Source organism: Canis lupus, chromosome 17 (assembly GCF_003254725.2).
Source record: "Canis lupus dingo isolate Sandy chromosome 17, ASM325472v2, whole genome shotgun sequence".
Classification (NCBI taxonomy): Eukaryota; Metazoa; Chordata; class Mammalia; order Carnivora; family Canidae; genus Canis; species Canis lupus.
This window is the reverse complement of record NC_064259.1, coordinates 60,539,469-60,552,363: the sequence shown is the minus strand read 5'-3', so window position 1 is coordinate 60,552,363 and position 12,895 is coordinate 60,539,469. Positions and strand designations below refer to the sequence as shown.

Below are 12,895 nucleotides of genomic sequence, written 5' to 3'. Positions count from 1 at the left end.
ATGGGCTTGGGGTAGGAAAGACTGGGAAATTAGAGGACTGGCAGACGTTGCTTCTGAGGCAATCCAGCCTTCAAGACTGGCTGAGACAAGGCTGTAGACACAAGAAGAGGCAAGTCTGAGGGATTTTTCAAACTAGGATACATTAGGACATGTTGACCAACTGGACACAAAGGACAAAGGAATGGAAAGAAGAATCAAAGATGGCTTTAAAGTCTCTAGTCTCAGGGTATATGGGTGGCTCAGGTCATGATCCCAGGTCATGATCCCAAGACCCCATCGGGCTGCCTGCTCAGGGAGTCGGCTTCTCCCTCTCCCTGACGCGCCCCCTGCTTGTGCTCTGTCAAGGAAATTTAAAAAAAAAAAAAAAAATCTCAAGTCTCTAGCCTGAATCACTGAAGAGAGTGACTGTTTACAAACAGAAAGTATAGAATAGGGGAGATATTTTGGAAGGTAGTCAATTTCTGTCCTCCTTATCCTAAGATTACAATATATTCAAGGAGAGAGGTCAGCCCTCTAGACCAGTTGTGAGATAATAGAAAAAATTATATATATTAGTCTCAGCTCCCAGTTCTGGCACAGAGCTCTGACAACCCTTGTAATTTCCTAAGTGATAAGAGCATGAGGAATATTTCTTGCTCTAATTACTTGGTCTTTGGCCCTGGCTCCTAACACAGGGCTCCTGGAAACCTTGTGAATTCCTAAGGGATAAAAGAACACCAGAAGCATCGTTGTTCTAGTGAGGCGACTCTGGGCAAGCTCATGGATGAGGGCTGGTCCCCAGAAAGACCAAGCCATGATTAGAAACTTAGCATTTGGGATCCCTGGGTGGCGCAGCGGTTTGGCGCCTGCCTTTGGCCCAGGGCGCGATCCTGGAGACCCGGGATCGAGTCCCACGTCAGGCTCCCGGTGCATGGAGCCTGCTTCTCCCTCTGCCTATGTCTCTGTGCCCCTCTCTCTCTGTGACTATCATAAATAAATAAATAAAAATTTAAAAAAAAAAAAAAAAAAAAAAAAAAAGAAACTTAGCATTTGCAGCCTCATCCCCCATTCTTCAGAGAGGGGAGGGCCTGGAAATGGAATTAATAACTGACCATGCCTATTTGAGAAAGCTTTCAAAAACCAATAGTATAGGGTTCCAAGAACTTTCAGGCTGCCAAACACCAGGAGAGTGATGCACTCCAACTCCATGGGGACAGAGGCTTCTGCACTTGGGACCTTCCCAGACCACACCCTAGGTATCTCTCTCTTCACCTGGCTGTTCATCTGTATCTTTTATCATGTCCTGTGATAAACTGGAAACTTAAATGTTTCCCTGAGTTCTGTGATCCACTCTAGCAAATTCATCGAAGCTAATGAGGGGGTTGTGGGAACTTCCAGTTTGTAGCCAAGTCAGACAGAAGTTGTAGGCACCTGGGGGACCTGCTACTTGTGACTGGCATCTGCAGTGGGGGGCAGCCTTGTGGACTGAGTCCTTATCCTGAGGGACAGGATGGACACGTGTCTCCAGGCAAATCATGTCAGAATGGAGTTAAATTGCAAGACACCCAGCAGGTGTCCTCAGTGGTTTGGTATGGGGGAAAATCCTACACGTTTGGTGACCAGGAGTGTCAGAAGTGAAGTGTCCTGGGGGACCTGGATGGCTCAGTTCACGCACCAACACACACACACACACACACACACACACACACACACACACACTCACACACATGTAAATAGACGTAAAATAGGTTGAAGGGTCCCCAGACTCCTGTAGACATAGTACCCAGCATAGTGGGGAGTGGGAGGAAAGGCCTAGATGTCTACGCAGCACTGAATTGACAGATTAAGTGATGAGGGTGAATGGCTTCATTCCTCCCTAGCTGTCATCTGAGATCCTGTGTTCTACAACTTGGTGACTAACACCTTGTCAGGAAATTAATTATCCCGTCACCATCTACCCTCAGTCCTGTGTCCTGAAAGGCTCCAGAAGAAGAGAAGATTCCAGCAGAAAGGCCACACACATTTCAGAGTTCAAAGAAGTCTCACTGCCAACTCTCTGCACAGGTGGAGCTTGAAATCACTTACCTGTAAAAAACAACTTTGTCTTCAGTCTGGAGAAAGAGGGTCTGGAAGGTATTTAGGTCTCCAACTTTGAGTTTCAAGACCATGGCGCTTAGAACTGGAGCATGGAAGACAGGACACAGTTTCTCCTTGTGAAGCCAGAGTACTAAATCAAAGCATGGAAAAGAAGCCAACCGCCCTAGGCTAACATCTGCTGTCAGGTCAGAGCCTGAAGAAGCCCAGGCCCTGGCTCTGCCACTTGGCATTGAGGAACAAAGGAGCCCAGGGATTACTTGAAGCCCCACAAAAAACAGCAACACCTCCCGAAGATCTCCTTAAAGCTGCTTCAGAACCCCAAGGGATGCTACCCTTCTCGTCAATTAAGTTGTTTTAAGCTGTATCTTATCAGAGCATCTTTCCAAGGTAAATCTTGGAACACTTCATGGTGAAAGATTCTTTTGAATAGAGATGAAGATGCACAAATCACCTTTGGGCTTTAGAAATTTAGTTTAGTTGTTTTTTTTTTTTTTTTTTTTTAGAAATTTAGTTTTTTTAAAAAGTTGCTGTGGGACGCCTTGGTGGCTCAGCAGTCGAGTGTCTGCCTTTGGCTCAGGGTGTGATCCTCGGGTCCTGGGATCAAGTCCTGTGTCCGGCTCCCTGTAGGGAGCCTACTTCTCCCTCTGCCTGTGTCTCTGCCTCTCTTGTGAATAAATAAAATCTTTAAAAAAAAATAAAATTTTAAAGTTGGGCGGCGGGCAGCCCCGGTGGCGCAGCGGTTTAGCGCCGCCTGCAGCCCAGGGTGTGATCCTGGAGACCCTGGATTGTGTCGGGCTTCTCTGTATGATGCCTGCTTCTCCCTCTGCCTGTGTCTCTGCCTGTCTCTATGAATAAATAAAATAAAAATCTAAAAAAAAAAAAATAAAGTTGGGCGGCAGGTCCGTGTGGGGTGGGCGGACAGAGGGGGGACAAAAAAAAAGAAAAATTTAAAGTTGCCATGGGTGGGGGGATGCAATCATTAAATAGGTGATGAGCACTGGGTGTTGTATGGAAGTGTTGAATCACTGAATTGTACACTTGAAACACTTGAAACGAATACCACACCATATATTAACTGGAATTTAAATAAAAATGAAAATAAGTAAAAATTTAAAAAGTTGCCATGCACCTCTTGGGGACATGCCATGTCAGGCCTTTTCTATTTGCAGAAGGGGACATGTGAAGAGACACAGGAATAGGGGCTCTTGCTCAGAAAGCAAGGAGTGCTCCTGCAAGCTGCTTTCCCACGTTGGGGCCAATGCACCAGATCTGCAGGAAGCTGGCTGCTGACAGTTGCGTGTCCGGGCAGCTCTCAGCATCCAGCTCAAAGAAACAGACCTTGATGGCAAAGGTCCCAGGCAAGCAGATTCAATCTTCCGTCCACAAAATACTCAAGCAGCGCAGAAGAATTGGCTTACCAGTGACCTAACACAGGTAATAAACAGGTTGCTGAAATCAGGAGCAGCTTGCTCACCTCGCCCTTCCTCAGGCTCTGGGCTTTATCACCCTCCTCCTGTCGCTGCTCTCCATAGAAAAGGTATAAATAAACCACCTTTCTGACTACTTCCTCTTCCCATAGACCCTCCTTAGCCCCTGGAGCAAGCCCCTGCTCCTTTACATGGTGATACAATCAAACTGTGGCAAATGTCCAGCAGAGGCATATTTTGGTTCAAGGACTCTCAGAACTCCAGTTCTGGTCTCCAGACCACTTCATCACCTCCAGTCTAAGTCTCTGCTCACCCCACCAAGCCCTCAAGGCCAGGGTTGAGAGCCTCCCTTTCCAGTATGGCAGTACACTCACTCCTGCCTTCCAGCCTTGCAAGTCTTGGCGCCACAGGCAACCCCACCCTGCTTCCACCCTCTTCATACTTTGTGAAAAGCACAGTCTATATAGGCCCATGCCAATCAAGACTGTAAAAGAAGAGAACAGAACCTTGGGCAGTTAGAAGACACAATCAGGTCTGGAATGGAAGGTCTCCATCCAATGCATTCTGAAACCTGGGGTGTGAATCAGCTGATGAGCAGAAGAGGGAAGAAAAGTCCTAAGTGAAAAATTTCCATTCTCTGCATTGAAGGAGAAAGGGGAGCTAGGAGGAAGTGGCCAGGGATAAAAAGGCCGCATTTCTAGTTCCTTTGGTCTAGAAAGGATTCACGTAAATTTGGCTATTCCCCAGGGGGCTGCAGTCAACTGCATTCTTGGCAGAAAGAAAGAAAAAGATCAGTGGACTAATTGAACGGTGCTCAGAGAAAGCCAAACAGGAAACCCTTAACCGGCTCCTGTCAGCATTTCCAGAGTGCTTGGCGTTTCTGCAAAGGATGTGGAGTGGCTCTACTTCCTCCTGTGCTGCCTGGTGAATTTCTAAGCGGTCAAAGGACCTCTGCTGTGACCAATTCCTCCAGTGAGGAGCACTCACACTGGCCAGGCATAGGGCGCACAGTCCACCACCCCAGACAAGTTCAAAGTTAGGGACCATCTCCTACAATGAAGACTCAGACCACAAAGCTGAGCTGCTTAAGAGGGACATTCTAACTCCTCTGAACGCCACAAAGTCCTGTGGTTCGGGTGTCTGGTCCACACCTTCCAGATGCAGACAGCCAGGTGGCCATCTTCAACGGGCACTAAAATCATGTTCTTTCATCCTCCCAGAAAAGTTGGGGGTGGTGGGAGGTGGGGTAGGGGAACAGGCCAGCAGTGCAAAGAGACACATTAACAATTTTATTAAGTTTGCCATACAAAGAATATGCCATGGGAAAAAAACATCAGAACCAGAGGGCCTATCGAAATCATCTGGTCTGATCCCCTCATTTTACAGATGAGGAATGTGGGTGAGGAACACCAGAACAGCATTCTGGACAGTGCCAGCACGTCAGCCCCGTCCTGATACACGACACACAGAGATCAGTCTTCTAGGTTTTGAGCCAAGTAGAACCTGAAGACTTGATGCATGTTTACTCTGAATGTTTCTGTGCCCCACAATACCACATTCTGATGGTTATCTCCTTCTGGAGGCTGCAGGAAGAGCCCTAAGGAAAACACGATGAGTGTCAGGGTCACTCAGAGCCGGGAACACAGAGTGATTGTGGAGCAGAGGGTGCAGAGGGTTTAGGGGAAGAATTCAATCACTCCCCCCAAAGAGTCCTGATCACCCCTTTCCCCCAGACAACATACAGTCAGACCCCAAAGCCTCAGGGTAAATATGCTTGCCCTCCTGAGGGTCAGATCAGGTTTGGAGGAGGAAGGAAGAGATGCAGGTAGAAGAAAAAGAAAAAGGTTTACTTCCATTGGGAACACATTTTTCTCAGCATGGAGCAAATCCAAACACCACAAGAGAAGGCTGTAAGACTCTGGTATTAAATCAATTGTGAGATGTATGGAAAAGCACCAATAATTTAGTAAAATAAATACAATCAGAGTTTCACAAAGATTGATATAACCCAGCGAAAACAGTTTTTAGGCTTTTGAGCAAGAAGACTGAGGTGTATCCTGCACTCACTGCATCTTAGGAGGAAACCCGAAAAGATGTTGGGAGCCTTCCCAGCAGAGAGAAGTCATACACGACTATCCTTGGCCCTACAGTATCTGTCCACTAAGAGCTACTCCTGGAATGTACATTTCCTTCTCCCAGGAAGACCAGGCTGGCCAGTCAAAGCTGAGGCTCACTGACTTGGCCCAGACCATGACAGGTCCCCCATGTCAATCTGCAGGCCTGGGTGGCAGGGCTGAGGGTGGAGCAAGTAGAAAAACAAACAATGTGTTACTAAGAACTGATCTGTGTTTGTAGAGGGAACTTCATTCCCCCGGGGACACCCTCCCAGTGAGGTGGACATCGGTGCCTCTGGCTTTTAGGGGGAGGCAAATATTGTCACCTCTCCTGACCCAGCGAGGGGGTGGGTTCGGAGGCAGCTGACCCCAGGCTACAAGAGAAGGGAGGCCACTACAGGGGAAAAACAGGAACGAGAAAATAAGGATATTGCCCTGGCTCTTGCTGGCGGGTTCACGTCCTCCCAGGGGCTGTAGCGACCAGGAGCTGTTCATCCTCTGTCGGCCCAGCATCCCAGGGACAGGAGTTTGGAAACAGCAGGACGCATGAACCGCAAGCCCTCAGCATAGCCAGGGACTAGTCAGGAAGTCAAAGTCAGGGAAACGGCCTACAGGGGTGTTGGGCTTCTCCATAGGCGAGAGGCGGCGGCAGCAGCAGCAGTGTTCGGCTCCTTCGCTCATGTTTCCACCACTCGGATGAGAGGCATGGGCTTACTCGGGCTGGGGGGCTTGGATATCCTCCCACTGAAAGAGAGTCAGAAGCAGCGAGTGCGGCCTGTCGCCCACCCTGCACACAGTCCCCTCTCCCACGGGTGCCCCCGGGTGCCCCCCTCAGCATCCTCTCTGGCGCAGCACCTGCTGCCAACGTCTGAGTGACGATTGGGGGAGGGAGGAACAGGGATGGTGACAACACAGAGAGCAGTGAAACAGCTGAGAAGTGGGCAGAGCTGGGATTCTTGTTTTTTTCCCAAAGGCTGGGACCTTTCTGTCAATCTCTTAGAAACAAAAGGCCCCTCTCTGGAAATACACACTTGTTGCACCTTTGTAATTTTTGCAAACCATTTCAGAGGGCCCAGACTCATCTAGAGGCTGCTCGTGGGCCTCCTTGGGGTTGTGCTGTCAGGCTTTACTCTGACCTGGTTAGAGAATGGCTCAGATGGAGAACAGGTCAGACGAGACACTGGAGCCTAAGTGGGATTTACAGGAGCCTTGTCCTGGCCTCAGCACTAAAGGTCCCCTGCCCATGGTTCTGTGCCTCTTCCATCATTCCTCACCTAGGCCCCAGCACCCACATGCCTGCTCACCTGCCCAGGTTCTCGGTCTTGGTCCAGGTCTGGGTGCTAAAGTGGCCATGACTGATTTGCTTTTCTATCAGGTGTTCCATCCGGTCATGCATCTCTAAGTTCTGTAATACAAGTTGTGGAGGCAGGGGTGGCCATTTGCTGGCTAGCCATTTGTGACATTTCACTAGCTCACTTGGGCTCTCTGCCTCTGTTTGTGCCACTGTCACTGCCACCCCTACCATGCATGCCACAGCCAGGGTGCCCTCTGCCCTCATCCCTCGTCTTCACACCACTCTGGATCATCCTCTTCCTCTGGTTGCCACTCCTGCTCTCCTTCCCTCAAGGACTGAGTACAATACTGATCGTTCCCTGCTGTCCTCCCCAGCTTCTGGGAAAGGCAGAAGGTAGACTAAGAACTTATGAGCTGGTATGCCTGGGTGGCTCAGCAGTTGAGTGTCTGCCTTTGGCTTAGTGTATGATCCTGGGGTCCCAAGATCGAGTCCCACATCAGGCTCCCTGCATAGAGCCTCCTTCTCCCTCTGCCTATGTCTCTGCCTCTCTCTGTGTGTGTCTCTCATGAATAAATAAATAAAATCTTAAAAAAAAAAAAAAAGGAAAAAAAACTCATGAGCTGGTCAAAAACACCTTAGCTGTGGAGAAGACAAGACCACTCCTCCAGAATGCCTCCTCCTCACAGCCAGCTCCATTGGCACCTCCTCTGCTAAGCTTGTGGCACATGGCTCACATGGTGACAATGTGCCACTTCAGGGTGGGGACAGATTTTATCACTGTGACTCCCTGAAGGTTTTCAGACAACACTGACTCAGCTGAACTGAACAGCAACAATCATCCCAGATCCTCACTTCTAAGCAGCAGGCACACAGGACAAAGACGCCTCTGGAAACTCTCCCTCTCTATGTCTATGTAGAGTTCTGTCTTTTGAGATTCTGCTCCCTTCCCAGGGCTGCCCAGTGCACAGACCTCTGCTTCCAGGTAGGCGATTTTCTCCTTAAGCTCCTGGATGGTGGTGTCCTTTGACTGGACCACAGCTTTTGAATTCTGGAGCTACAAAGATGTGGGAGACGATGGGGTTCATTTTGAAATGACTCAGTACACACTCATCGAACTTTGCCCTGCTGCTGTGGAGCCAGCAGAGACATAAGGCAGACTTTTGCACCTCCCACATAACTTGCTTAGGCTTTTCCATAGTAGCCTCATTTCGGTCAATACTGAGCTCCTGATTATCCCAGGTGTGAGGGGAGGCTGTGAGAAGACCACCCAGATGATCCCCGGGAAGTACAAATTATTTATTCATTTAATAAATATTTGTTGACTTCTCCCTCTGCCTATGTCTCTGCCTCTCTCTCTCTCTCTCTCTCTCTCTCTCTCTCTCTCTCATGAAAAGAAAATATTTGTTGAGTGTTTACTATGTAACAAACTCTATTCTAGACACTGGGAAACAGTAGTGAACCAAACAGAAAAATCCTAGCTCTCGTGGAGGACATGCAGCAAATACGCCCTCCCAGCTAAGGGATTTAAAGTTCTCAAAACAATGCTGCAAAATGGCATATCCTGAGTATGTTACCCTAAAGCTCAGATGGGGTACAGCAGAAAATCTGCTATGAGGTACAAAGGTTGATAATCTGTACACAGGTATGGGAGTTTATTGTGACTTAATTATACATTTACCAGCGCTCTTCAAAGTATAAGAGAGACTAACTCTTTCTCATCAGAAAACAGAAGGCAAATGAGTAACACCATAGGGGAAAGATGGGAGAAAGGCGAATTCTAATCACTCAAACCTAGTAATTGGTAGCCCTAAGTGTTCTCATATAAGAAAATAAGCCATGCTCTCTGGGGGAATGAACAGCAAAAGCATGGACTGGACAGGAAAACAGGGCCAGGCTCCTTGTGGTGGCTTCCCAAGAGGGCAACTGAAGCCGGGTAAGACCTGACTCTGCTTACCTGCTCTATCATCTGCCGGACTTTCCGCTGCTGGCTCTTAAGCATGTCATCCAAGTGGTGGATCTTCTCCCGTAACCCAGCCACTTCCTTCTCCAGGTTAGCAGCCCTGGGGATTAAGATCAGAAAGCTGAGGCAGTCATGGGATAGAGACTTGGGCCTGGGGACTTCCAGGAACTGGATTCCCTTTGCCTGGTCCCTCAGCGGTCTGCCGTGAGGAGGAGGTACTTGGGACACTTTGGAAGAGCACAGGGGAAGCATCCCTAGAGATCCACTCGTCTGAACAAGGAAACTGAAGCTCAGAGAGGTAAGAATAGATAAATTATTTTGGAAAGCTCTAGAAGGTACAACTAGAAACAATGGGTAGATGTCCAAGGAAGCAGTCCTAATGCTAACACAGGATAGACTTTCCCAGCATTAAAGCTGTCAGAAAGTGGACTGCTTCATGTGTGATGAGCTCCTCATTCCTGGAAATATTAAAGTGGGAGCTGGGAGTATAGATACCCAATGCCATCGAGCTGTTGGAAAGGACTCTGTGTCAAGAGGGAGGTAATATTTAAGGATCCTTAGAGTCTCTTCACACGAGTATGTTCCTAAGTCTCCTGGGATTCCCAGACAATCCTATGTCCTCTGCATTTTCTAAACTGGGCCAAGCTCCCCAGAGGTCTGGCGACTACGCAGAGGGTCCAGAAGTTCAGACCTCTGAAGCACTGCTGGTGCCCTCTTCGCTCCTAAGTGAGGAAGCAGACGGGTGCTAGTGCCAGAGGGAGGGCGGTGCTCCCGGTGAGGGTGGGGGCCGGGCACAATGCAATCTGAGCCCCAACATCCTCCCCAAGCCTCAAACAGTCTAGGAGTCCACCCTCAGCTCTCCGGTGCCCTACTGCTCAGTCTCCTTTTATTTAGAAAATTAACATTTTTGATGCATGGCTGTCACTTGCCATTCCCATGCCTCTGTTTTGGGTTATCTGGGTCTTTTTTGTTTTTCCTGCTGCTTCCTCTCCTGCCCATGAGCACCAAGACTGAGAAAGAGAGTGCTGAGTAATTTAAAACAATTCTGAAATGTTGCTGAGCCCAAAAGGAGGCTACAATAAAATGTCTGCATTTCCCATGCCTAGACTGAGGTTATTGGAAAGGAGAGAAGATGCTGCCCCATCAACTGTGCAGTCTTAGAATGCCTTAGAAGGCCCTCCAGGTGACATCTGTTGAACTTAAAAAGATCCAACTTACACTGTGGAGAGCAGGTCCAACATGCTGTTAACTTTATGATTTGAGATCTTATTTATTAATTGCCAACAGCACAAAGAATTTCCAAATTCTTAAAGGTCCAACACAGCCTACTGCTCTTTGTTTCACTGATTTCTGATCAGAGGGAATCTGTAAAAACCATGGAGAGGAAGGGATCCCAGGGATCCCCTGCAGGCCACTGCTGCCAGCTGGTTCTCAGTTCAAGCAGCTTCAGCGACAGGAAGTTCAGAATCTCTTCATGAAGCTACTCGTTGTATTTTTCGAAGCATGACTTGTGAGGAAGTTATCTGATTTACCCTCAAGTAATTTACAGCCGGTCTTTGTTTGGGGGGGAGGAAACTGTGGTGCAGTAATACCACATCCACATCCAACGTGACAACCTGAGGAGTCATGTGCCACAACGGCTAGGACTTCACCAGCTCCCCCTTGACCTTGGCTCCGACACCTCGCAAGCCTTTCCTTTAGGCTCCTACTCCCTGGAAGACAACTCCCCAGAGATGGCAGCCTCCCCAACAGTATCTCCCCGGGGCAGGCGGGGCCCCACCCTGCGTAGCCACACTGTGAGTCAGAGCTGGAAGATCTGACATCAGCACCAGTTTCTTCCCCAGGCCTGGCCACCTGGAGCTGCAGGCTGCTGGCCCGCCCTCCCTTGCACACACCGCAGCTTCTGGCAGCTTCTGGCAGCTTCTGGCGAAGAGGGCCCTTACTTCTCTCGCTCTGCCTGGCAGTCAGTGTTCTTGATCCGAAGTTCCTCCAGGGCTGTTTCCCCTTCCCTAACCTTCACCAGTAAGGCCTGATGCTCCTGGATGGGCCAAAGGGAAGAGAATCTAGAATAAGGAGGTGATGACAGTTTCTGTGTTTGGGGTGACAGACGCCTGAGGGCTGGGACTCAACCCCTACTGGGCCTGGGACAGCTTCCAAAGAGCAGCAGGCCAAGCTGGTTTGATGGGGCGCCCTCCCCTGGCAGGGAGAACCCTTCCCACCCTCAGCACACAGAAACTTCCCAGCCTCACCCAGCTATCCGGACAGCTTGGCCTTGCCTTATCCAGGACCACCTGCCGGCTATGGCTGCTGGTCCCCGGAAGGCAGGTCCAGAGGCTCCTTAAGAGTTCATTTTTTAAGAACACCCTTCAGAAGCCCATAGAGGGCAGGTGTACAAGAACTCAAATGAAATGCAAATGGATTCAACTCTAATTAGCATGGGCTGAGCTTAGCTGAGAAATCTGTGAAGTGTTTTCCTGGAGCTGCTCAGAAGAGCAGACGACGGGGGTCTCAGTCAATCTCAGGACCACCACTGGTTCCAACTGGCCCCCACCCGCCAGGAGTTAGGCCCTGAAGGCAGGACTCCAACAATTACCGCCTGCATGCCTAGCAAGCGCTTCTGGAGCTCTCCGACATCTGCCTCCTTCCGCTCCACTCTGTCCTCCGCTCTCTGAAGGGCCACTTGACTCTGTTCTGCTTCTCTCTGGTACCGGCTGAGTGTGACCTAAGACAGGATGGGGATGCGTGAAGGGGGTGGAGGGGAAAGAGCAAATGTGGATAAAAACCTTAGGGAAGCCCCCAGGGCCCTGTGCGCAATGATGGGAGAGGGGAAGCCACCCTCTCTCATTCACAGTTCTAGAATGACTTGGAAAACCAGCAGGTATCTCCATTTCCAGGCTTCACTGGCACATAGCTGATCAAGCTCTACTTTTTTTTTTTTTTAATTTTTTAAAAGATTTATTTATTTATCTGAGAGAGAGTGAGGGGGTGTGGGGAAGGGCAGAAGGAGAGGGAGAGAAAGTCTTAAGCAGACTTTGCCCTGAGCACAGAGCCAGACATGGGGCTCCATCTCACGACCCTGAGATCACACCTGAGCTAAAATCAAGAGTCAGACACTTAACCAACTACACCCCAGGTCCCCTGATCTTTACCTTAGAGGTTTACCTTAGAGTGACACCTGGAACCCATAAGCACCTTCCAGAGGGCAGACTTCTTCAACAATCCCCACCCCCCACCTAGTCAGCCAGTGCCACCCAAGCTGAGGGTTGGGTGTGGCTTTCCTACAAATGCAAATGCAAAGAATCCAGGGGAGCACATCTCCACATCCTTCCTTCTGAGTCGCCACTCTTCCTCATCCTCACAGCCAGCAATTCTGCAGCCTGCATATAAAGGCCAAAATGGCATTTGGAAGGGCAACCATGCACCAGGAAGAACTGCTCTTTAACAAAGACAATAACCCAATTTGGGAGGGACAGAAGCAGAATTTTTGAATGAAAACTTAAGGAAGAACTTGCCTTCCTTCCCTTCCGCCCATATGCCAACTTCAGGTCTCAGCTTGAGATATCTTTTCTTCCAGAAGTCTCTATACCAGTGTGGAGTCCTTCCATTGTGTGTCCTCCCCTCTTAGAGCACCAAGTGGATCTTGCCCAGTCACTTGTGTGCACTCCCCTGTAGGCCACCAGCAGGGACCTTGAGTACCATTCCATTTCCAGAGCTTGGCACAGTCCTAGCACACAGTTACTGCTCGATAATATCACAAGTGGAATTGGTCTTCATCTAGTCCAATCTTCCATTTTCACAACTAAAGGTCAACTGACCTCCCCAAGGTACACAGCTGGGGAATAACAGAGCCAATGCTGGAACACAGTGACCTCATCATCCATTTCAATTCTTCCCAGCTACCCTACACTGACTCCCCAGTCAGTTACGAAAAAAGAAGCCACGTGGGGCATCTGCATGGCTTAGTGGTTGAGCATCTGCCTTTGGCTCAGGTCATGATCCTGGGGTCCTGAGATTGAGCCCCACA

General features: G+C 49.3%; 1 protein-coding gene across 6 annotated transcripts in view; it reads right to left on the bottom strand.

Moving 5' to 3' along the window:
* Positions 1-4,769: 4,769 nt before the first annotated feature.
* The window catches only part of TUFT1 (tuftelin 1), a 48,485-nt gene continuing 40,359 nt past the window's right edge, over positions 4,770-12,895 (bottom strand). For 5 of the 6 annotated variants that reach the window (XM_049095688.1, XM_049095689.1, XM_025453002.3 and 2 more), the window contains 6 exons: positions 11,465-11,593; positions 10,815-10,909; positions 8,866-8,971; positions 7,882-7,965; positions 6,922-7,022; positions 4,770-6,361 (listed from right to left, as the gene is read on the bottom strand). In XM_049095688.1, the coding sequence (XP_048951645.1) occupies positions 6,295-6,361; positions 6,922-7,022; positions 7,882-7,965; positions 8,866-8,971; positions 10,815-10,909; positions 11,465-11,593 (582 nt within the window). In that variant the 3' untranslated portion in view covers positions 4,770-6,294. Of the gene's footprint in view, positions 6,362-6,921; positions 7,023-7,881; positions 7,966-8,865; positions 8,972-10,766; positions 10,910-11,464; positions 11,594-12,895 lie in introns of those variants that run through there. The other variant, XM_049095691.1, reaches the window with a different exon arrangement.